At 40.3% G+C, this 22,998-nt stretch overlaps 2 protein-coding genes across 5 annotated transcripts; both read left to right on the top strand.

Moving 5' to 3' along the window:
* Positions 1 to 74: 74 nt before the first annotated feature.
* Positions 75 to 13,008, top strand: rtf1 (RTF1 homolog, Paf1/RNA polymerase II complex component). 4 transcript variants are annotated; one of them, XM_028001470.1, is made up of 18 exons: positions 75 to 433; positions 4,086 to 4,196; positions 4,310 to 4,460; positions 5,565 to 5,766; positions 5,865 to 5,982; positions 6,164 to 6,278; positions 6,770 to 6,908; positions 6,987 to 7,164; positions 7,300 to 7,382; positions 8,134 to 8,221; positions 8,313 to 8,420; positions 8,513 to 8,590; positions 8,679 to 8,800; positions 9,032 to 9,089; positions 9,923 to 10,000; positions 10,340 to 10,441; positions 10,759 to 10,873; positions 12,022 to 13,008. In XM_028001470.1, the coding sequence occupies exons 1-18, from the start codon at positions 350 to 352 to the stop codon at positions 12,126 to 12,128; spliced, it is 2,037 nt and encodes a 678-aa protein (XP_027857271.1). In that variant the 5' UTR covers positions 75 to 349; the 3' UTR covers positions 12,129 to 13,008. The 4 variants fall into 4 exon arrangements, with proteins under 4 accessions (XP_027857271.1, XP_027857272.1, XP_027857270.1 ...); XM_028001471.1 differs by having other exon boundaries at positions 76 to 433; positions 5,865 to 5,964; positions 10,340 to 10,444; XM_028001469.1 differs by having other exon boundaries at positions 76 to 433; positions 10,340 to 10,444.
* Positions 13,009 to 14,215: 1,207 nt separating this feature from the next.
* Positions 14,216 to 22,889, top strand: golga5 (golgin A5). Its single transcript, XM_028001222.1, has 13 exons — positions 14,216 to 14,406; positions 15,841 to 16,494; positions 17,691 to 17,888; positions 17,989 to 18,208; positions 18,299 to 18,422; positions 18,509 to 18,712; positions 20,572 to 20,742; positions 20,820 to 20,948; positions 21,050 to 21,148; positions 21,320 to 21,542; positions 21,677 to 21,776; positions 21,853 to 21,916; positions 22,500 to 22,889. Exons 2-13 carry the CDS (start codon positions 15,849 to 15,851, stop codon positions 22,575 to 22,577), a joined length of 2,256 nt encoding a protein of 751 aa, XP_027857023.1. The 5' UTR covers positions 14,216 to 14,406; positions 15,841 to 15,848; the 3' UTR covers positions 22,578 to 22,889.
* Positions 22,890 to 22,998: the final 109 nt, after the last annotated feature.

The following is a 22,998-nucleotide window of genomic DNA, read 5'->3' as shown; positions in this document are numbered from 1 at the left end:
AACAGCAGTTCTTGAACATAGCTTTGTTGCACTTAGATTCCCGTCCTGACTGGCGCACTCACTAACCTTTAGTTCCCCTCTCTGTTCTCAGTGTCCTTTTGTCCGTGTGCTTTTTTTCTATTACAAATATATTTTTTGAAGCTTCCAGAATATGAAATGAATATAGTAAAATTACACATTTTGTGTTACTTCCTCAATTCTTTCCAATATATGCAAGTTGTTGGTGTAAAGCCACTGTGCGCGCATGCTCCGTCCTGCCTTTGAACCAAGAAGACAAGTAGCACCAGCGGCTAATCTCAACCGCTTTGACGACACAGGCGCAGCTAGCAGGTTAGCCGCGTAGCAAATCATGGTGAATGTTAAGAAGCGGAAAGTTCGAAACGTGATTGACTCTGACTCTGAAGACAGTGCTAGTGATGACAATTTAGATCAGGTAGGTCCCGTTTTTTCTCCTTAAATTGTCCCCAATGGTGGGCTCTCTAAGCAGTCAACAATTTGGGACGAAGCTAGCGGACGCTAATGGGTTGCGCTGCGTTTGGCCTCGCTTGAACAAGCTGATAGTGGGCCTGTCTCACTTGTCCCCTTTGCGTAACATAATGCTAACCTCGTCCCTACTGTGTATGTACACTATATATAATAAAGTAGAAAGTGCTTTGGGCTCTTGTGCGTCTTAGAAGCAGCCTGTCCAGGCTAGCAATGTCTGCTTAATGCTAGTAATCATGCAGTCTTGTGTTACCGCGCCATGCACCTTCGTAATGGTTTCCAGTCTCTGGCTGGCTGTCTGTGTCTGCGCGCGGACGAGTGGGATGTTTGCGTGTTTACAGACCGGAGGGGGAACGTGGAAAATGTTCAAATTGAATCTGTTATGTACAGCTTGCTTTGGTTTAGCGTGAGCCCTAGCTTCTGAATGACGTCATGGGCTCGGAGCTGAAGTTCTATTTCGGTGATGTTGATAAACAAGCTCTGGCAGCCGAACGTGACGGCGCCGAGAGCTGCACGTTCATGCTGAAAATCCCTAAAATTACCGTGTGTATTACTTTTTAAAAAACAAAAAACCAGAGAACTCGCGTAAAAAGCCCGGTCAGGTTTTGGTCGGCCAAGTTTCTCCACACACTCGCTTTCTAAATGACTTGACTCACAGCAGGAATAGGAACGTTAGCAACATTTCCTATCATAGAAAACCAGATGTAGAATTGGTCCAATAACTTACATTGGACCAGTAACAGGCATGTGAGTAAAACAAGAATACAGCTAGAGCACATTGAAACCTGAAATGCTACTGTGATTTCCCCCCCTCCCCTCAATGTACATCAATATCTATGAAAGTTTGTCAAACAGTGTGCACAAAGAAATGTTAATTTCTAAAAAAAAAAAGTTAGATGTTCTCGTGAAATATGTATAAAAAAAAGAAAACCCCATACACAACAAAAACAGTTCTACTTCTCTGTTTTAGTGGTTGAAATAAATGTCAGTTTATGGGAGTTTTATTAAGTCTGAAGATGAGAACAGTGATAAAGAATATTCATCCTTCATATAATAGGCACATTTGCTTTCCTTTTTTAAAAATAGTAACTTTTGTAGTTAAATTTGGAAGTTGAAATAAAAATTATTAATTGTGTATAGAAATCTTATCTTTCACGGGCTAACCAAACATGCCTTCATATTAAATTGTCTGATTTTTGTTATAGATAAATACTTAAAAACATTAACTGGCTGCACAGATGAATAACATATTGGATTCTGTCCAACAGACACTGTATGAAACAATTTGACAGATCTATCTGTTGTCTATAGAGCCAAGTCAGCATCCAACTATAAATAATTGACAGCGACTGGCAGCAAAAACAGAATTTATTTGTTCGTGGGCAGTGATACCATGCAGGGTTGGTCACAACTAAACCCATTCTACCTGTTTAATAAGCTTTGAGCTTTCTGCTGTACAAAACTTGTATGCAAATACTTTTTTGTAATGTATTTATTCACTTTAAAATAGATGCATTTGCTCATATAGAGAGTACGATCAGCAGAAGTATCACATTTCGACATTTATTTTCTCCCGAAAGAAAGTCAACATGGCCAGTTTAACAGATTAACTAGTTAATCTCAGCTTCTTGTGCTCATTTTATTCTATAAAAACACCCGAACGCTACTATTGTATCTATTAAAACGACGATAAATAAATGGTATCAGCAACGTTGCCATATTTGTAATAATCGAGCTATTATCAGTGAAACATTTTATAAATTATAATTTTTTGTAAAGTGTAACACAAAGTGCTTTATGGTGGTAAAAAAAATGGAAATATTAAAGTAAATAAATTGAAAAAAAATTAAGTCAAACAACTGTAGGAAGAACTGAGTAATTATTTAATGAGGAAATACGAGAAAAAATTGTTTGATAAAAAAAATTGATAGACAAAAGTATATAACCTGTAAAATGGTCAACTTAGAAAAGTCAGAAACATTTTGATTAAAATAAAAAAATAACCTGAAACAGTACGAGTAAAAATGTAATTGATAAAACTAATATCTATAATGTAAATAAAAACAAATTTCAACTTAAATGCTGGCCTTTCTGGCTTTTAAGTATTCAAATTTTTCATTTATGTTAAAAGTTTTGTGGCAGATATTGTGAAGAGAGGCTGCACAATTATTGCTAATATAACGCAAATGGAATATCGGTTTGTGCAACATTCAGATCACAAAGGACTGTTTAGAGAGCGATAATCGTTGGCTAACATATTCCAGGTGTTTTGAACTTAGATTTTACCTGCTAGCGTAATATTTAGCCAGGTTGACTGAGCCTCATGGCAGCAGATGCTCACACTGGACACCGACATTGATCCTAATGCTAAAGGCTAAAGGTCACAGCGATGGAAACACAGGTGAGGAAGACAAAAAAGAAGAAAATAGGCATGCATCGCAGCTGACATAGTCAAAACTATTTACTAATTTTCTACGGCCTTAATAAGAATAACAAAAACCATACTTGTAGCATTCATAACAAGAGGTCAGATCGGTGCAGGTTAACTTGAACATCTTTTCAAAATTTCTGGATTTTTTCACGTCACTCGATTGGCTGAAATTGCAATATCACTTTTTCGTTCATCAGTGTTCGCCTGATTTCGCTAAGAAGTTATTTCTGCTGTAGATTTGGTTTCAAAATCAGAAAAAAGGACATATATCTAACTCCTGCTGCATCGGTCTATCTATTCTGAACATGTATCAGATTAACGACAATGACAATTATTGCTGCAGATTTTTTTATTTAAGCCTTTTTTTTTAATACAATATTAGAAATAAAATAATTCAATTCTGTTTATAAATGGAGGAATTGAATTGTTGCTGTTATTGATTCATTCTCTGAATTCAATAGCGGCATTAATTTAGCCAACTCTTAATCTTCTGTACCAAAGGATGAATCTGCAGATAAAAGCAATACTTTCTAACATCCACATGCGAAAAGCTCAGCTCTTCCTGCTTAACATTAACACAGTGTGGGAATAATCTGTTCATTGTTTTGATGAATAATTGGATTTCTTTAAATTGATTTTGAACCAAGTGAAGCTAAAAGTGCCACTTGAGGAGTTGTGTATAGAAAATATTTACACACAAAAACCTTTTTTGTTATCTTAAATGCAAAATGTATGCGTTTTTTGTACACATTTTTCTTAATTATTGCTTTGCATATGTTGTTTATTAAGCAAATGACCTATTTTGAAACTGCACACTAGTTAGCGATTACTCAGTTACTAAATTAGTTAACGATTGTTTCAGCAGTCGATTCATCCAATTAATCGCTTCAACTCTATTATCTAACTTTGTCCTTTTAGCTAATTGTTGAATTAAATTCCAAATTTAGAAAAAGTTCTTGAAATTTTATTATGACTCAAGATTTAATAAAGACAAAAGTATTTAAAAAACGTGTTCCGTTAAGCTTACGTATTCTCCAGTATTCATTAACGACTGATATTTTTACTATTTTTACCATCTTGCTCTCACTCCTGTTTGTATTTTATTTTTTTTAAAATCGCATCAGGTTCTTGTGTACAACATAAGCAGCTGTCCTCTGCGTTTTCCCTTCAGGAGCTGTTGTCCTTGGCGAAGAGGAAGAGGGTGGACTCGGGCGAGCATGAAGAGCCTGTAAACAAACCAGCAGCGTCCACAGACTCCGAGACGTCCGACAGCGACGATGAGGTAAGGCAACCGGACCCGACGGAATGGACCAGAACCCGGTCGCTTCCAGCTGTGAAAATATAAAACACCTTAAAGTGAGACTTGTTTTTTTTTTTTTTCTTTCTGCGTCTTAGTGGACCGTGGGCGGCACCAAGGGCAAAAAGAAGGTTAAGCCGGGGAAAGGCTCTGAAAAGAAGAGCGCCAGTAAAAAGAAGGTCAACAAGGCCACGGCGTCCGGCAGCTCTGATGGAGACAGCTCGGCGGACAGCTCCGCTCCCGAGGAGGGTAGGACTCCGCATTTTAGAAAATTCGCCCACACAGAAAGTCCCGAGGTTTTAAGAAAACACAGAACATTTCTGGTGAACTCCAGATTACATGTCACCCTAGTATTTCAGGTGGCTGGGATTACATGACTCACTGTTTCATCTCCTTTATCCCTGGCGGCGCGCAGCACCGTCGCATCGACTCTCTTGTAAAACAGAATGAAATTCAGACGAGAGATGCTACGCTTTGAGATTTGGTCACTTTGCTGCCTTTGATTTCTTATGAAAAGCGATACAAATGTTATCGTTTTTGAAAACGATACAAAAACAAACGGCAAAGTACATTTTCTCTTCTTTGCTTAAATATAGCAATGATTTTTTTTTTTTACCCCTCCAGGGGGTCTTTTTTGTGGGCTCTAGTGTCTGTTATATGACAGTGGGCTGACAGGAAACGGGGAAGGAGAGGGGGGAAGACATGCGGCAAATATTGTCGGGTCTGGGAGTCGAACCCGCGACACCCGCGTCAAGAACTCAAGGCCTCCAAACGTGGGTCACGCTATCCTCTACACCACCACGGCACGCCCCATATAGCAATGATTTTCACTCAGAAACACAGTTCCTGCGTTACCAAGAGCCTGCAAATGGGATCGTCATGGTAACAAATTTTGCCGGACAATAAATTGTCCCCGAAGTTATTGCGATAAATGGTAATATTGTTATTTTGAGACCATTTTCTAGTAATATGACGGTAATAGCATAATAATGCGAAACAAAACATTCTCAAAGATCCGTAAACTTGAACTTCTAATAAACATTTAACACTGGAACTGGAAGATATTTAAAAAAAAACAAAATAAATAAAACAACAGAATCAACAAATAACAGTTATTTATGAAGACTCTGTAAACAAAGATGCCCTTCAAACAAAAAGGGCAGATTGAGACCAACTCTGGGTCATTTCGACACAAATCAGCAATTTTACGACATGAAACTTCATACAGCATTCATTCATTAAATCTGAACGAACCGAGGTGCTATATGTATATATATATTTCCCCCGCAGGCTAAACCAAAAAGTCAGAATAACGACTTGATAACGTGTTCTCCCTTTTTCCTTTTCTTGTAGGCGAGGTTTCAGATACAGAAAGCAACAGCTCGTCCTCCAGCTCCGACTCGGACTCCTCCGAAGACGAGGTGTTCAAGGACGGCTACGACGACGACTTGATGGGCGACGCCGAGGACCGGGCGCGCCTGGAGCAGATGACCGAGAAGGAGAGGGAGCAGGAGCTGTTCAACAGGATCGAGAAGAGAGAGGTGCTGCGGAGACGGTCGGTGATCCTGCGTCAAAACACGAAGCGAGGCGTGTGGAGCATTTCCGTGTTGCTGCTCAAAATGTTCTGATTTCAGCTGATTCTTTGCTTCAAAGGTTCGAAATTAAGAAGAAGCTGAAGACGGCAAAGAAGAAGGAGAAAGAGGAGAAGAAAAAGAAGCAGGAGGAAGAGCAAGAAAAACGGAAACAATCTCAGGTTCAAGACACTCTGGTGGTGGGTCCAGATTAATAATAACGAACAGACCTCCTTTAGGTTCTACTTTTATGGGTGATGCTAAAACTACGTAGCGTATGATCCTCTTTTGTTTGTTTTACTGAAACTAATTGGGGGTAAGAAAAAAAATTGTACCAACATCGGTGTTTTTATTTTTATCTGTGTTTACGCTCCTGTCCAGGTGTCCATGTCACATAACAAGGAAAGGCGATCCAAACGCGATGAAAAACTGGACAAGAAGTCCCAAGCCATGGAGGAACTGAAAGCTGAACGTGAGAAGAAGAAAAACAAAACGGGTGAGTTTGATCTGAGGCCGCTGAGGGCTTCTCTGTTTTTTTTAGCGGTAAATTCTGACCTCGTTACCGTGTCTGGGCGATGTGAACGGAATTTTTTTTTTTTAATCATAATATTTTGTGGTGCTGTTGTGATAACGATACAAGTGACCATAAGAAACTATTCATTAAAATTGTTTTTAGGTAACCCTGTTGCTGTTACTCTATGACACAAACACAAATACTCTTGAAAAACATACCAAAGTGTAATGCACTTCTTTAGGACACCAGTCAACTAAGAAAGTGTGATTTAACCATTTTTTTCAAAGTTATTGATATTTTGTGATATTTATTGATGCTCTCATTGAACAAGCAGTGCAGAAAATGACAAAAACTGACAATCCCAACAATACGGAAAGTCTTAAACATGAATTGGAATTAATTATAAATCTAAATTCTTCTCACGGTAAGAAATGTATCACGATAAATGACAAACGATGCCACCGCCTCCGCAGCTGAACTGCTGGCTAAACGAGAGCCCCTCAAGACGAGCGAGGTCTACTCCGACGACGAGGAGGAGGAGGAGGAGGACGACGACAAATCGTCGGTCAAAAGCGACCGGAGCTCACACTCGTCGTCTTTCGACGAAGACGAGTGAGTGTTTTCGGAGCGAGACGCTCGTCCCTCGGTGCCTTCGCGCGGATTCTCAAACTTGTTCTCCTTGTTCACCAGGAAAGAGGAGACGCCGCCGAAGTCGCAGCCCGTCTCCCTCCCCGAGGAGCTCAACCGGGTCCGACTGTCCAGACACAAGCTGGAGCGCTGGTGCCACATGCCCTTCTTTGCGAAGACGGTGACCGGCTGCTTCGTGAGGATAGGGATCGGGAACAGCAGCAGCAAACCGGTCTACAGGGTGAGCTCTTCGCTTTGGCCGCTCTTCCACTGGGCACCAATGTGCAGCTTTATTTTTAATTCAAAGTTCTTTTTCTGAAGCAAAGTTTTTTTTAATTTTTTTATGTGCGTTCTGTCCCTCTCTAAATGTCTAAAGGTTGCTGAAATCGTGGACGTAGTAGAAACGACAAAAGTTTATCAACTTGGATCAACGCGGACAAACAAGGGATTACAGTTGAGGTAAAAATTTTGGAAGATATTAAAAAAAAAAGAAGCAGCAGTTTGCAAAAGGCTTCATACTGATGAAGCTCTTTCAGATTTTGTCATGTTAGAACAACAAACCTAAGTGAATTGAATGATGGTTGTCCAAACATTTTACATACACAAAACTTCAAAGTTTAACGTGTATTTCTATTCAGGGATCCCTGCTGTAAATTGCAAACAGGAGTTCTTATGTCTTAATTTCAGCAATTGTTTTCTTCTAAACCACATTTATGGTTCATAATTGAATTGTCCTATTAAGACCTGAGAGGTAAGTCTGTCCCTCTGAGTTACCACATTTTCATATTGTCATTTGTCAAAATAAAATAAATAAATAAATTGAAACTTGTTAACCTATATGTATCCAGTGCACAACTATGCAATTTTATGCACAAATATTCATGTACGTTTAGTTAATTTTTTTAAATGATCCTACTCGGGTGCACATTTCTTTTTCATCAGGTGTTTATTCCTACTCTGTAAATTTCCCCTTACTGTACAGTCTTTTATTTCTATTTTTTGCGTTCATATTTTTACCTTTGCTTCCATTTGCCTGCCAATTTAGTGTGGAATAAACAAAATCACAATAAAATTCACTGAGGTTTGTGGCTGTAATGGGATACAAATGTGCAACTAGGAAGATTTCTGCGAGGCATTTCATTTGAGACGTTTGATAAACCTTGTTATTCTGTTTTCGTGCTTTATCCTTATCGTTGTCAATCTCCTCTAGGCATGGGGCCGACACGCGGGTTTTCAGACTTGAGTTTGTATCAAATCAAGAGTTCACAGAAAGTGAATTCATGAAATGGAAGGAGGCGGTAAGCACTTTTGGAAAATTAAACGAGCTAATTTGTGGAAATGGATGAAAGAAATGAGACCCTTATTATGTTTTTTTTGTTTGCCTTGCAGATGATAGTCGCTGGGATGCAGGTGCCAACTCTTGATGAAATCACCAAGAAGGAACAGTCAATCAAAGAAGCTATGAATTACAAGTTCAACGATAAAGACATTGAGGATGTGAGTCAGTTTTCACCGGCGCTGACGGACGTTCGTTTGTTTGGCGTCTCCTGCAGCGGACTGAAACACCCACCTCGCTTTTCTCTCCACAGATCGTCAAGGAGAAGGACAGGTTCCGGAAAGCACCGCCTAATTATGCCATGAAGAAAACACAGCTACTTAAAGACAAGGTGGCGTAAAATTAGATATGATCATGTGCAACTTTTAACTCTAATTCTTATCTTCACAGTTACCTTTGACTTTTTTTTTTTACTGAAGGCTATGGCAGAAGAAAATGGCGACGGCGAGAAAGTAAAAACTATCCAGGATGAGCTGAATGAGCTTGAGGAGAGAGCTGAAGCACTTGACAGACAGAGGACCAAGAACATTTCAGCTATCAGGTAAAATTACAGTGAATTAAAACGTGACAGAAAAAAGTTAACAAAGATTTCCAAGATTGTCTTTTTAAACACTAAACAGTCCACCTTACATGACCATGTGTTCTGTCGTTAGATGTCTTTTTCCCCCCCCCACTCTTTTAAGTGAAAGCAACAGAAAACTTAAGTCTTATTGAGCCAAAGGTGATAAATATTCAATCCACATTACAAACTAACCTGTTTTCTGTCCTCCAGCTACATTAACCAGAGGAACAGAAGCTGGAACATCGTTGAGTCTGAGAAAGCACTTGTGGTAAGCGTCCAGCATTTATTGCGGTTTCATCCACTAATGGGACGTTTGCGGAACAGAGACTTTTAAAGTTTTTGCAGCACTGTCTGACAAATATCTACTTTTTCGAAATTTTTTCTTAGGTTTGGAATACTCAGTCAAAATAAACTCAAGCTTTATTAGAAAATGGTCACATAGCACAGGGTTATGAGGAAGTATTGTTGTTTCTTTATACCGTATTGCCGTATTGTCAGCATGAGGTCTAAAGTGTGACAGTAAGAATGGGTAGGACTGAAACCAGTTGAGTTCAAGGTAGCATTAAATGCTACGTTTTAGGGTTTCATCCTCAGCGTCAACATGAATGTTAAAGTCCCCAGCTATAGTAATCTGATCAGCATTAAGCACTAAATCTAAGGTATAATGTAAAAATTGACATTAAGAGCCAAGTGGATGATAAAGAAGAAAACAAAACAAAAGTTGCTTTAGTGCAGTGGTTTCCAAAGTGTGTGGCAAAAAACCCCAAACAGTGTTTCACTGTAAAGACGGTTTGTAGTTTGTTTTGTCGCAACCTGAAGTGTGAAATAAACTTCAGTGGAGTTTGAAATCAAAATATGTGTACAGGTTTAACGATGTGTGTGCCCAGTTGATTTTTTTTCTTTTTTGTGGGGGATTTTATTGTGATCCATAGGGGGGCCCCCAGAAGAAAATCTTTGGGAACCACTGGGGGCCCCAGAAGAAAATCTTTGGGAACCACTGCTTTAGTGCTTAATGCTTGAAGCATTTTACATGGTTCAGGAGAAAATATGTTTCAACTATTAAAGTTTAATTCCCTTTTCTTTTCTTTTTTTTCCTTTCAGGCTGAAGGGCAGAATTCCAAAAACCAACAAATGGACCCCTTCACTCGAAGGCAGTGCAAACCCACCATGGTGTCAAATGTACGATTTTTAATAGAACTCACTGTCTTTGATATTTCGCCTCATATTTCTATCTAAGCCCTCTTGATCTGACTAATAAAAATGACCGGTGTGTGTTAGAGCAATGCAGTTAAGATATTTTTTGATGATACATATAAGATTTTGCTGTTCTGTCCTTTTTTTATATATATAAATGACCAATGGTAATACAACAAGCTAATCTTTCCTGGTTGATTAGTTAAGCTATCTGCTGGGGTAGCTAACTCCCAGAGACGTGTAGCTTGTCTTTAAAACAAGCTTTTTGCTTCCATTTAATTTCTGGAACTGACTTTTTCTTTTTTCTTTCCTTTGCTTCTTCAGGCCAGGGATCCGTCGGTCCATGCAGCTATTCTTGCTCACCTGAACCAAAAGTATGGCTCGGGGTCGGGAGGTGTAGATCCCACTAGCACAGAGAAAAACAAGGTGGTAAGGAGAACTAGAAATGATTTCTTTTCCTTTTCTCTTGAGGAAATGTGATTGCATTTTAAATTTGATGACTTTAAGTGAGACTTGTTCAACGGTTTTATCCTTTAATCCAAAAGGAATCCAGCTGATTAGCATTTTGTTTGTTTTTGTTTTCAAAACACAGCATCCCATTTTTGTTGTTGTTGTTGTTTGGAGAATTCTTATGATGTTCTAGTCATGTTATAATAATAAGTAGGAAGCCATCAGAACCTGCCAAGATGAGCCAAACATCTTAGCCTTGACCTCTATCTTTATCTTTGCTCATTTTGCTGCAGGGCCCAGCAAACCCTAAAGACAAAGATGTCCCCAAACCAACCACTGACCTCTCAGAAGACTTGTTTAAAGTTCACGATTTTGATGTTAAGATTGACCTGCAGGTCCCTAATGCAGGTGAGATGGTTTCTGCTATTCATGGTTTGTGTTGCGGGTCAAAGCCTTTCAGGTTGTATTTTTATCGTGATTTTAGGCGCTCGGTTTAAAGAGCAGCGATCTGCTTTGTAAAACCTCCAGTTAGTCTTTTGGGTGAATGTCTCTACCAGTTTTTCACGTCTTGGCACGAACATTAGTCTCCTTTTAAAGTCTTGACACAGATTGTTAATTGTGGTAACGTCAGGACTTTGACTGGACCATTCCAACACATAGATATTCTTCAATCTGAACCATTCCATTGCAACTCTTGCTGTGGGCTTAGGGTTGGCTGAAATGATTAACGGATTAATTGTGATTAATCATGATTGAAATAATTGTCAACTAATTTAGTAATCGATTAGTCTCTAGCTGAAGCGACTAATCTAAAAAATAAAAAAAAGGCCATTTGCTGAAAGAGCAACACACTCAGAGGTGTAATTAAGCTAGAACTGTACAAAATATATATATATATTTTGCATTTCAGACAAACAAAAACCCTTTGACTATAAATATGTTCTACCCAGACCTCTTCAAGTGGCATAATTTTAGCTTCGCCTGGTTCAGATTCTATAATACAAATCCCTCCCTATTAAGCACCTTTGGCTATTCAATTATTAATCTGTTAATCCAGAAAATAATCAACAGATTAGCCCAACACTGAAAAGATTGAGCTGTAGAGTTTAGTTAGAATTATGTTTGAATTATGGTTTTTTTTGTTAGCTGCAGACGCGTCATTGGCTACAAACGTTATTGCAGCTTAGGGAATAAAATGTTAATTTTCTCATTTAAAAAAAATTAATCTAGTCCTTTCTTTGTTTGCATCTTTTAATGCATGTCTAATATTGTATGGAAAAGACTTGAGATTAAATGAAAAATCAGTAGAAGGTTTCACTTTGTTTATCCGATTAGTTGACCAATCATCAGAAAAATCGATAGATTAATTGATTTGCCAAACTGATCTTTGGCTGCAGCTCGAGTTGGCATACAAGTGGAAGCCGAACCTCCGTCGGCGTCTCGAGTCTTTCACCAAAAATCCCGACGAACACGATTTCGTTCGTGGTCGAACTCGGAAGAGTTCTTTTGCCAAAACACTAGCTTGTAAGCCGACACACTGTCCTGTCTTCCTGCAGAAGCGAAATCTCTCTCTGTGAGCTCCAACGCGCTGCCGGTGAAGGACGGTGCTCCTCGCCGCTCCCTCAACCTGGAGGACTACAAGAAGAGGAGGGGCCTGATCTGACGGGGCAGCCCCTCGCGCCGAAACCACATTGCATGTGCTATAGGTTTTTCTGAGAAAGCGTATGTGTGTTTGAGTGAGCGAGAGATAGCGTGGGTGGGTGTGTGTGTGTGTGTGTGAATGAATGAATGAGTGAGTGAGTCCAGGAGAATGTGTGTTCATCCAAACAGAGGAATGGAACAAATGCAACAAGGATCACTGTCGGAAGAAACATGTTTAAATAACTGTTGTTCTTGCATTAGCTCCAAACCAGCTGGTGTACCGAGGAGTTGTTCTTATTTTATTTTTTTATTTCTTTTGCTTTTTATTTAACCTCTTTTTTTCCCCCTCCCACTCTCATAAAGGCATCACATTCGGATTATTACCTTGGATAAGGACACTATCTTAGAAGACTTTGGGTTGTTGTGTTTATTTTTTTATTTACTGGACATCTGACAGAGCGGTCAAGCTTGCCCCCTCCAGCAGTCGGACAACGTTGTATACCTTTTACCTGCCATAAATGTACAATCATCTGGAGTCGGAACAAGTCTCGTGGGTTTCGCAGCGTCGACGCTTATAGTCCGATTCGACCACATCCACGCTGAAGAAGATGAACTGTTCGGAAAACACGTGAGCTCGGACACTTTTTAGGTCTTCAAAAATAGATTTACAGAGGAACTATTTTTCTTTAGCCTGGTTATAAAGGTGAAGCTTCATTTCTCTTATCTTGTTTGGTTGTTCATGGCACTAACTCTCCCCGCGCTCCCCTGCTGTGAACTCCCAGAGCAGATTCCCCATGTTTATCGATTGTGTCAATAGTAAGTTCTTGTATTGATGTGGCATGCCATGTAAATATGCATTTTCAAGTGAGTGCGGAAAAGAATAAAGAGGCACTGTTTCATATCGGTCGTGTCCATTTGTTTGCTACTACTGAGCGGCAACATTGATTAATTCAAAATAAAAATATCAGACTAAAATAATTATACTCTTAATTAATTCTTCAGTGATAGTATTATTTATATTAAACCATCTACTGTTTTCCCATTCCTTCCCACTAAACGTGTTTCTTTTTTTTTTTGTGGTTTTGGTATTGAAAAGTAGTTGTATGTAACCTTCCAGTCATTAGGAAGATGCTGTTAAGTTTTGTTTAAATAAAGCTTCATTCTGAAAACAAAGTCTGACATTTTTAGAGCAAAATGTGATTCAAAAACAAAAATGATTAAAAAGAAACACTGGGAATACCTTTATTATGGGTATTATAACCCAGATGTTTTATTTTAAGTAACCTATTGCAGTTTGAAATTAATGGGTGAAACTTGTGCGACTACATGGGGCAGTATTTATTTCCATTTTTTTTAGTGTACAGATATTAAAATTTAAAAGGCAGCCACTGACTAAAACACATCTAGTCTGAACCCAGGCCAACTACAATAACCTATTTTAAAATATGTCGTTCACTGTAGTGTTTACTGATACTATCTGATTAGTTTGACTCCTTGCTTATTTTATTAATGCCATCAATTAAATTACTGTTTGTTTTTAAATAAAACGTTAATATTAGAAATAGAATACACTAAAAATACATTATCAATAATACTCATTTCCACAAATTACAGGAGGACTTAAGGAGTACAATGGAGAGATAAAAAAAAAACAGGGTTATGAAACGTCAATAATAAAAATAACCAAAAACCTGGCGTTTACACTACATAGAGCAAAATATGAGTCCAATAATAAGAAATTAATATTTAAAATGTATTCAGTTTAGGTCTTAGCAGTCGAATGAACATAGTATATACATATTGAAATGGGAACAGGACACTCAAACACTTTGAGGTTTTATGTATCTTCTTAAGCATTCAACCCAAATACCTGAGTACAGTTGTGTATTTGTTTTTATTTCAGTGTATTTTTATTTATTTATTTTTTGTTTATATTTTTGTAAAAACCCCAGTATTGCAAATTCTTGCTTCATTACAAAGATTGTGTTAGTATTGCCACTGTATATTTCTTAAAAGGGGTAAAATTACACTCTACCGCCAGCGAGTATGTTTAAAAGGCGTCTCCTCTCCCAATATGGCGGACGAGTTGACGTGTCGCTTGTAGCGGCCAGAGAAAGTGGGCCATTTCCTGGAGCAGTTCCTGGTCCACGTATTGAGAAGCTCACATTATATCCTCTTTGACAGATAATGACATTTGACTATGTTTATCCAACGGGACGTTCCCTTTCATGTCTAAACAATAAACCTCGACGACGTCCGGGAGACTGGAAACCCAGAGAACTTCGACTTTTTATCACACGGTACGCTTGAAGATTAAATTTTATTTTATTTTTTAGCTAGCTAGCCTGTTAGCTTTAGCTGTGATGGAACTCTCAAGTACAAGTTTTATAGTTTGTGGCACAGCAGCTAATGATGCTTTTCATCCTAATTATTTCCCCCTCTTGGTGTATTTCTGTCAGTTTTTATCATCGGAACCTACCATATGGAAATAGGCTAGGATTAAACTGGTTGGCATCATAGCTGTGGAAGAGTCGCGTATTACCAAGAGTTCTGGGTGAATTGCTTTGCTCTGCTATAAAAACTTGGAAAATCTTTAGCCAAGACATTGACGTGTTTGAACTGTTTGTCATTTTCACTTCTCTAGGTAAAGTTTTTAATTAATAAAAGCACAAAAATCTGCATTACATCTTAACATTGGGAGCTCTTGATCCTGCCTGTGTTAGTGCAGTTCAATTATTTACATGCTCTATGCCGTGCACAAGTATTCAATCTAGCTGGGACAATTTGCAGCCATAAACCTAAGTGTGCTTTTGTTGGATTTTAAAGTGATCATCCTACACAATAAAAAGAGCAAAAACATTAAATGAAAGGACAGTGATGCACGGGTTTGAACATTTTTGAATGAAATCTAAAAAGGGTAGGGCTCTTGTATATTTTAGCCCTTGGTAATATAATTCTCCTGAAATAAAACCTAGTGCACCTCCAGTTGAGAATCTGTTGCAAGAGCTGAAACGTTGATTTCCATAACTGCTACACATCTGACAGAGCGTGAGCGTTGCTTGGGTAAAAACATTTCGCTCTCTAGATGTGCAGATAGATGACTGTACAAAATACAGACTCAAGCTGGGCTGCAAATACAAATGCGCACCACACTTTTCAGATCTTTAGTTGTAAAATGCGTCGGTCTGTCACATAAGATCCAGAGAAAATATGTTGAAGGTTTTTTTAAAATGAGAAAAAGAAGCTTTTGACTAAATTTGACTGATGTTGATTTTAGTAATCGATTAATCCATCAGTTGTCCTGATGATTAATTGGATACAGAATTTACACATTCTGTAGTTTAAAAAAAAAAAAAATTAAACTACTTAGGTGTTTTCTATGCAATATTAGACATGAATTAAAAGAAGGAAATAAATAACTCAATTCCTTGTTTAAAATAAGAAAGTAAACATTTTATTGCCTAAAATACAGTAACAAAGTATTCCTTTAGTGGATTTGAACCAGGTGAATTTAAAAGGGTTTATCTTAAATTTGAAATTTAAATACATTTTTTGTTCATTTCTGTTCAAATGTTTCAGCAAATGGCCTTTTTTTGAGTCTATATACTCCAGTTAACGATTAATCGATTACTAAATTAGTTGGCGATTATTTGAGTAATTGACTAGTCTTAGTCAGTCCGATTAATCGTTTCAGTCCTAATGATGAGTTTTGCTGTGCCTGCTTGCCGTTTTAGGGTGCAACATGTCTTGGTTTACTGATCTGGCAGGAAAAGCTGAAGACTTCCTGAATAAAGTGGACCAAGGAGCTGCTACCGCCCTGAGCAAGAACCAAGACGCGGGAACCGCCTTCTCCTCGCCCTATGGAGAAGAATCTACCGTCACCGACTACAATCCTGCTGCGTACAAGACAGAGACAGCCGTGACGCACCATGGCTACCCGTCCTCTCGTGATGCGCCCAGCTACATCTCCGCCGCGGCCGGCAACGTTAAGAAATCCAGCGCCACTCTCCTCGCTGGGACAGCCAACGTGCCCAGCAGCCCCTCCTCTTCTGGCGTCTCAAACCCCGCCAAGTCCTCGGCTGGCTTCGTGAGGCCCAAAAAGAGCGAGCAGGATGTGGACGACGACATGCTCTTCGACTTCCTGAACAGCTCGGACCTGCCAGACAGCGGCAGCAGCAGGAGGGATTCAAGGAGAGAACTCGCGAAGGCTCCAGCTATGGAAGTCCAAAGCCCGACGCCTCCGCCTTCTGTTACCCCTCATGCCAACCTCTCGGCCCCATCCACACCCCCTTCCACACGCGGGGTGTCGAGGGCCTCGAGCATGAGCTCGCTGTCGGCGCACAGCATCAAAACCTCGGAGGAAAATTCTCCTAAGGAGCAATGTCAAGGTTGGAGCTCGGGGTTTAATATCCTCGATGATGACTTAGAATATTTAAGATACCCTAAGTATGGATGCAAACAATTAATCGATTTACAATTAATTGCCAGTGGACGGATTAAAATTATTAGATTAAAATGAGTACCAATCGATTAACTAACATCGTCTTAGACAGTCTTTTAGTGTTGCAGTTTGGCCGCCAACCAGCAGAGGGCGGCGCTGGTCATCTTTAAATGGAGCCAGGCGACAAAGATGGCGGAGAAAGAGAAACGGTCCCGCAAAATGCACTTTATGCTGATCTGTTTTAAAGTATAAACACTCAACAAACTTCTTAAGTTGTCACCTTTTTAGCGCTCATTAAGACGAGCTGCATGATGGAGCAGAGTCAACTTCAGAAATGACTGATTTGTGAGGGGAGGATCGCAGAAATGTTCTAAAACAATTGGAAATGTCTGAGTTTCAAAAGTCACACATTTTTAACTTTAGAATTTCCGTGCTTTTTCTAGAAACATTTTGAGTCTTTTTCTAGCAAATATTTCAGTATTCAACAGAGAAATGTCCTCGTTTTTTCTGGAAATATTCCGAAACCTTTTCGTCGAAATGTACTACTCCTTTTTTTTCGCTATCTACAATGTTCCCTAATACGCCATAGTAGGTGACAGAAAAGTGGAGTGGAGAGCATAGAAAATTTGTAATATTACGGAAAAAAGCATGATGCCAAAAAGCACGGTTAACTTGTTTGAGGGCTTCAAGAGCAGCCGGACGAAACTTCTGTCTGAACTTCTCTGTTCATGTTCCTGATAAACTAAAGAGTTTCACATATTTTGTTCTTTTTATCTTTTAATTTTCTATTCAGCAACCTAAGAGGTTCCTGTTTTGTTCTTTTTATTAATAAATATGTCTAAATTTAGTAATATGAGAAAACTAAAATGTTCTTTTTTATTCAGTCAGTATTTAATACAGCGGACAAAATAATGTTAAAATGTTATGGTTTTGTTTTTAAATTGAGCGCATTATGAAAAATTTTGTCCTTTCTGTTACGGAAAGATATTCGGCCCTCTTGATACAAGAGAAAACTCAAGATTTCAAGAAAAATAACTTGCATCATTAGTCGGAGCTCAACAAGGACTCTGCTGTCATTAAGTTAACAGCTTCAGCACTCAGTTCTCCTAAACCTTTTTCATCATTTTTCCCTCTGTACCGCAGACACACCTGAGAGCTCTGACTCCGGCCTGGCCCCGCCACAGGAGACCAGCAGGCCGGAGCCCGCCGTCCCCACAGAGGAACCGCAGAGCCAGATCCTGTCCAGCCTGCGCCTGGAGAACCAGCTGCTGCGCAACGAGGTGGCCTCCCTCAACCAAGAGATGGCCTCGGTCATCCAGCGAGCCAAAGACTTACAAGATGGCGAGTTCAAATGCAAATCGCGCCAGAAACGGTCGACGCGTCTCCCGTTTTTGTTTGTTTTGTTTGTTTTTTTTAATTTGGTTTCTCCGTCTCCCTCCAGAATTGAACCAGGCCCGCCTGCGCGCCGACAAGCGGAACACGGAGCAGTCGCAGACCGACCGCGCGTTGAGGGAACTTCGCTCGCAGGTCGACGACCTCACGGAGGCGCTCTCTGCCAAAGACGGCCAGCTCGCGGTCCTGAAAGTCCGACTCGACGAAGCCGATCAGCTGCTGAAGTCTCGCAGTTTTGCACTGGAGGAAGCGCAGAAGGAAAAGTCGAGGTGCTGCTTTGGCGCCGCCGTTTTAATATCAAACTCGGTTTGATTTCCAATCCTCACCATGGGGAACTATTTTCTTGATTTTTTCTGTAGAATAATGCAAGATCACACGGAAGGCAGCAGCATGCATTCCCAAGCTCTGGAAAAGATACAGGAGAGGCTGCGGGAGGCGGAGCTCTCTGTCAGGAGGGAACAGGACAGCTACCGGCAGATGCAGGTGAACCTTTTTCGCTTGTTGAGTTTAACGAATAGAAAAAGAAAAAAAAACAGCCGACACTAAACAGCGTTCTGGTCTTTGTGAAGAGTGAGTACGCCGACCGGCTGGGCAAGCTGGAGGCCGAGCGGCAGACCCTGGCAGAGACGTTGACGGCGGCGGAGCGCCGAGCGGTGGAGGAGAAGGTCAGGGTCGACGACCTCCAGCAGCAAGTGAAAAGTGCCAAAGCGGCGGCCGAGTCTGCCAAGCAGGAGCTACAAGACTACAAGCACAAGGCTTCACGCATCCTACAGGTAAGGCTTGGCTTTGGCCTGGAGCAGGGCCGTGCAGAGACCTGTGGAGGGGCAGGGGCTCAAAGTTAAAAAAGGGCACATTGAACAAGATGTTTAAACTCCGCACAACAACATAGCAACAACCCAAATTAATCAAGACTCTAATTGGATCCTACTATATCATTGTCATCATGCGGGGAAATGCAAAGCAAATCTAGTCTATATTTTCCCCAACAGATATAAAGTTTCTGTTTCTGCTGCTGACAGTCCTGGAGGGCTGAGCTGATCTGAGACTGTAGCTGTTAAACAGACCAGAGGAGAGAAGGTCAAAGGTTATGAAGTTATGAAATAAGCTAATTTGCTGCCATTTTACTAATTAAGCCCTAATAATATCTATTTAACCTCTAGAACAACCTGGCTGCAGACTGATTTATAGATCCAAAAACTCAAAAGGGTTTTAACTCTATATAATAGTTTGATGTTAAACCTCTAGATCTAGAATTATAAGACTGAGATATTAAGGCAAAGAAAACTCAGTAGCTGCTGGTAGGGGCCATTCAGGGGCTTCCAGACATTCAGGGGCCTCCAGACACTCAGGGGCCCCTAGAAATGGTTTAATTGAACCACAGACCATAGATTCATTTATAGAGAATGACAATGTTATTAAATTTTATTTAATGCATTCAGCTGAGAAAAAATAAATAGTACATTTAGGATTTAATTAGGACGTTTACTTTGTAAAAGTTTAAAGAATCATCTTGATAGTTTGACTGTTGTGTTACCATGGCTACAATATGGTGTAATCTTTGTGTTTGAATTGGGTTTGTTCACAAATACATCACAGCAAATAACCAATAATCAGTGATTGATTTTAAACTCTGCCAATAAACCTGGTCTCCCTCTCACAGATTCACCTTATCGATATTTAAACATGTTAGTGATGCTGAGGTTCTGTCTAAGGCCAGCAAAATCCAGCAAAATTTGTTATTGTGACTGGGCTAAAGTGCCTCACATTAATACTCAGAAGTTTTTTGTTTGTTTGTTTTTGTCACTTTCAAACCACAAATCTATTTGCATTTTATTAGAATTGAATCATGACCCCGCCCACCAGGTCCTCTCTACACATTGCTGCTCACAATAGTCACCCCACTGTGGCCTATTTAACAACTTTCTCGCTGCATTTAGTGACTTTTATTTTTGTTTAGGAAACTTTTCAGAAAAAATCGGCATCAGCCAAAATCATAATCGGCAGGTCGGGCTTTTTAAAGATCGGCCATCGGCCAGAAAACTGCGAATGGCGCTGCGCTAAATTTAATATAGAAAAACCTAAAGTAGTGAATGCCTTATGAGTGAGAGACAACGATGGATTCTGAGAAGCATCAATCTGAAAACTGTTACTTGTGGACTTCATGGTTCTGCTTCTTTGTGGAATAGTGACACAATCAAAGCGTGTTCAAGTGCTTGAATGGCCTAGTCAAAGCCAGGGACTAAATCTAATTGCGAAACCGAAAAGACTGGAAACTCAGTGTTTGCCTGTGCTCTCTATCCAGTCTATCTGAGCTTGAACTATTACTTATTAGACTTGTAGTGAAAGGTGAACATGTTTGCTAGCTGCAAATTATTAACTTACGGTGCTAAATACTAACGCATGCCACACTTTCCAGATTTTAATATGTAAAAATAAATAAATACAAAGTGTTTCTCTCAAGAATTTTTGCTGCTTTGTTAGTCAGTCACATGAAATCCTAATAAAATACCCTGAGGTTCGTGGCCGTAACATGACTACTTGACAAAGTTCTACAAATGCGTCGGAGCGTCTCTCCGCTTCCATTGAGGTTCCTCTGAACCGTTCTTCATTCTGTTTGTGTTGTTTTGTGAAGTCCAAAGAAAAGCTAATAAGCAGCTTGAAGGAGGGCTCGGGTCTGGACGTGGGCGACGGCGGCGGGACCGTGGCCTTGGAGATGGAGGAACTCCGTCATGAAAAGGAGCTGCAGAGGGAAGAGATTCAAAAGCTGCAGGGGCAAGTCGGCACGCTGCGGGCGGAAATACAGGCGAGTTCTTGCACCTGGCAACAAGAAAGGCTGACAAATCACGGTGCCTTGGCCTAACGCACGGTCGTTCCTTACAGGATTTGGAGAACCAGGCGCTGGCAGAAGCAGAAACATGGCGGGAGCAGCAGGTCCACCTGCAGGAGCAACAGGCCTTCCAGAACCGGGCCAAGCAGGATTTAGAAGCCGAGGTGGAGCGCCATAAGCTGGTAAAAGGCGGCAGTCGGGTCTAATGTTCGCATCAAACAACCAAAACGGTATTTGTTTGGGCGGGAAAGTTTCGACTGATTGCTGCTTTACCGGAATGCAGGAGCTGCAGTACCTTGAGGACGAGCACCACCGGGCCAAAGTCAACCTGCAGAGCCGAATCAAAGACCGAGAAGACGAAATCCAGAAACTCAGGAATCAGGTCAGAACCGCTTTAAAGTCACAGAAAGTATTTTTTGAAAAAGAACCCCGACAGATTTCAGCCTCGTCAGTGAATGAAGCACGTTTCATTGAAGAACACGCTCCTTCTTCCAGTTCACCGGTGTTCCTTTTGAACTCTTTTACTTTATTTATTTATGTATTTTTTTTTCAGCTGACCAACAAGACTCTGAGCAGCAGCAGCCAGACGGAGCTGGAGAATCGCCTCCACCAGCTGACGGAGACGCTGATCCAGAAGCAGACCATGCTGGAGGCCCTGGGCACGGAGAAAAGCTCGCTGGTCTTCCAGCTGGAGCGTCTGGAGCTGCAGCTGAAGAGCGCGCAGGGCGGCCAAAGCGGGGGCTCGTCCATCAACATGAGCACCCTGGAAGGTCCAGGTTAGACCTTTCTTATTAGTTTTATTTTATTTGTTTTTTTTCAGTAACCATAACTCTGACCACTTTTTATTCATATTTAGACATAAAATAGTTCAAATCATTTGTGTTTGTTTTGTTTTTTTTCCGGCGGTTAGGAACGCGCCAGAGAAACACACCGGTGCTGTTCAGCGATCAGGACAGTCCAGGTGTGTACGGAAAAGTCCGGAAGGCAGCCAGCACTATCGACCGTTTCAGGTGAGCCCTCATCCTCGTCTTTACGCAAGTATTTAAATCCTTCCTCCATTTTGACAACCTTCCTGTTGCCTGGCAGCATAAGACTGGGGATCTTCCTGAGGCGCTACCCTATGGCCAGGCTCTTCGTCATCCTCTACATGGTGAGTGCTCGTTTTAACACCGGGCGTCTGTGAACCTGTCGCAGTGAGCGATAAATCGCGTGATAAATTAAAGTGAGCGCGACCATTTCCATTTGCACAACAGTCGTCAGAGAGATGCTCCCTTTTAATAGCGTTGAAAAGCCGCCATTTTGAGAAATGCTGCAAAAATTTGAACCCCAGTACAAAGTAGTTTGTTTGCACCACCTGCCACTTTTGCCTGTTTTCCCTGTCTAAGCTGAATGATTGATTTGGAGTTTTTCTTTTTTTTAAATGCAATTTTGGTTAGAGACGTAACAATTAATTAATTTAATTATTGCTGGGTTGTTGTTTTTTTTTATTTTATTTTGGATATTTAAAATGTCTTCATGTTTCAGTGTTAAGTAAGTTTTTATAAAAAAAAATTTTTAATATATATTTGAGTGGGTATACTTTCAATAATAAGCCATGTTATTATTCATATTATTAGTTGAAAATGGTCTCAAAACAACAACATTGTTGGTTTTTACCACATGGGATAGTTTATCGTCTGACAATACATTCAAAGTGTTTAATCAGTTTTTGTTTTGTTGTGTTTTTTCTTCAGGCGGTGCTGCATCTGTGGGTCATGATTGTTCTTCTAACTTACACACCGGAAATGCACGGCAGCCCTGACGGAAGATAGAAGGCAACCGGAAATTTCTAGATTTTTCTGTGGCCTGCAACGTAAGGAAGCTGCTGGAAAATGGGCCCTGGGACCCGACTCTCCCTGTTTTGCACACACAATGCTACGAACTGAAGGCATTTGCTCGCTTTTCTTGTTGGTTTCTTGGGCTGATGGCCGAGAGCTGCAGTGAGTTTTAACGTGAATACAGAGTGGTTATACTGTGTTGGTTTTGTTCTCCACGTTAAACTTTCCTTCCGCTGTACTCTTAAGAGATTGTATGCAACACTATGTAAAAACAAAGGATTTTAATAAATATGCAAGAGGAGAAAACGTTGCGTTATTTCTTGGTGGTCCCTAAATTCACCCAAACCAATCGTTCTGGTTGCAGTGCTTTTGCAAAAGCATTCAGTCATTTTCACATTGTGTCTTGTTACAATCG

The sequence above is a fragment of the Xiphophorus couchianus genome, chromosome 19, assembly GCF_001444195.1.
Source record: "Xiphophorus couchianus chromosome 19, X_couchianus-1.0, whole genome shotgun sequence".
Classification (NCBI taxonomy): Eukaryota; Metazoa; Chordata; class Actinopteri; order Cyprinodontiformes; family Poeciliidae; genus Xiphophorus; species Xiphophorus couchianus.
Note: the sequence above shows the minus strand (reverse complement) of the source record. Positions and strands in the feature narration are given on the sequence as shown.

Excerpts from the sequence above, each read along its gene's own strand:
- golga5 (XM_028001222.1), top strand. The coding sequence starts at position 15,849 with ATGTCTTGGTTTACTGATCTGGCAGGAAAAGCTGAAGACTTCCTGAAT. Across the intron at positions 20,743-20,819 it reads CGCTGCGGGCGGAAATACAG|GATTTGGAGAACCAGGCGCT; the intron begins GCGAGTTCTTGC and ends CGTTCCTTACAG. Across the intron at positions 21,777-21,852 it reads AGCACTATCGACCGTTTCAG|CATAAGACTGGGGATCTTCC; the intron begins GTGAGCCCTCAT and ends GTTGCCTGGCAG.
- rtf1 (XM_028001469.1), top strand. The coding sequence starts at position 350 with ATGGTGAATGTTAAGAAGCGGAAAGTTCGAAACGTGATTGACTCTGAC. Across the intron at positions 8,421-8,512 it reads ACGATAAAGACATTGAGGAT|ATCGTCAAGGAGAAGGACAG; the intron begins GTGAGTCAGTTT and ends TTCTCTCCACAG. Across the intron at positions 8,801-9,031 it reads AAGAACATTTCAGCTATCAG|CTACATTAACCAGAGGAACA; the intron begins GTAAAATTACAG and ends TCTGTCCTCCAG.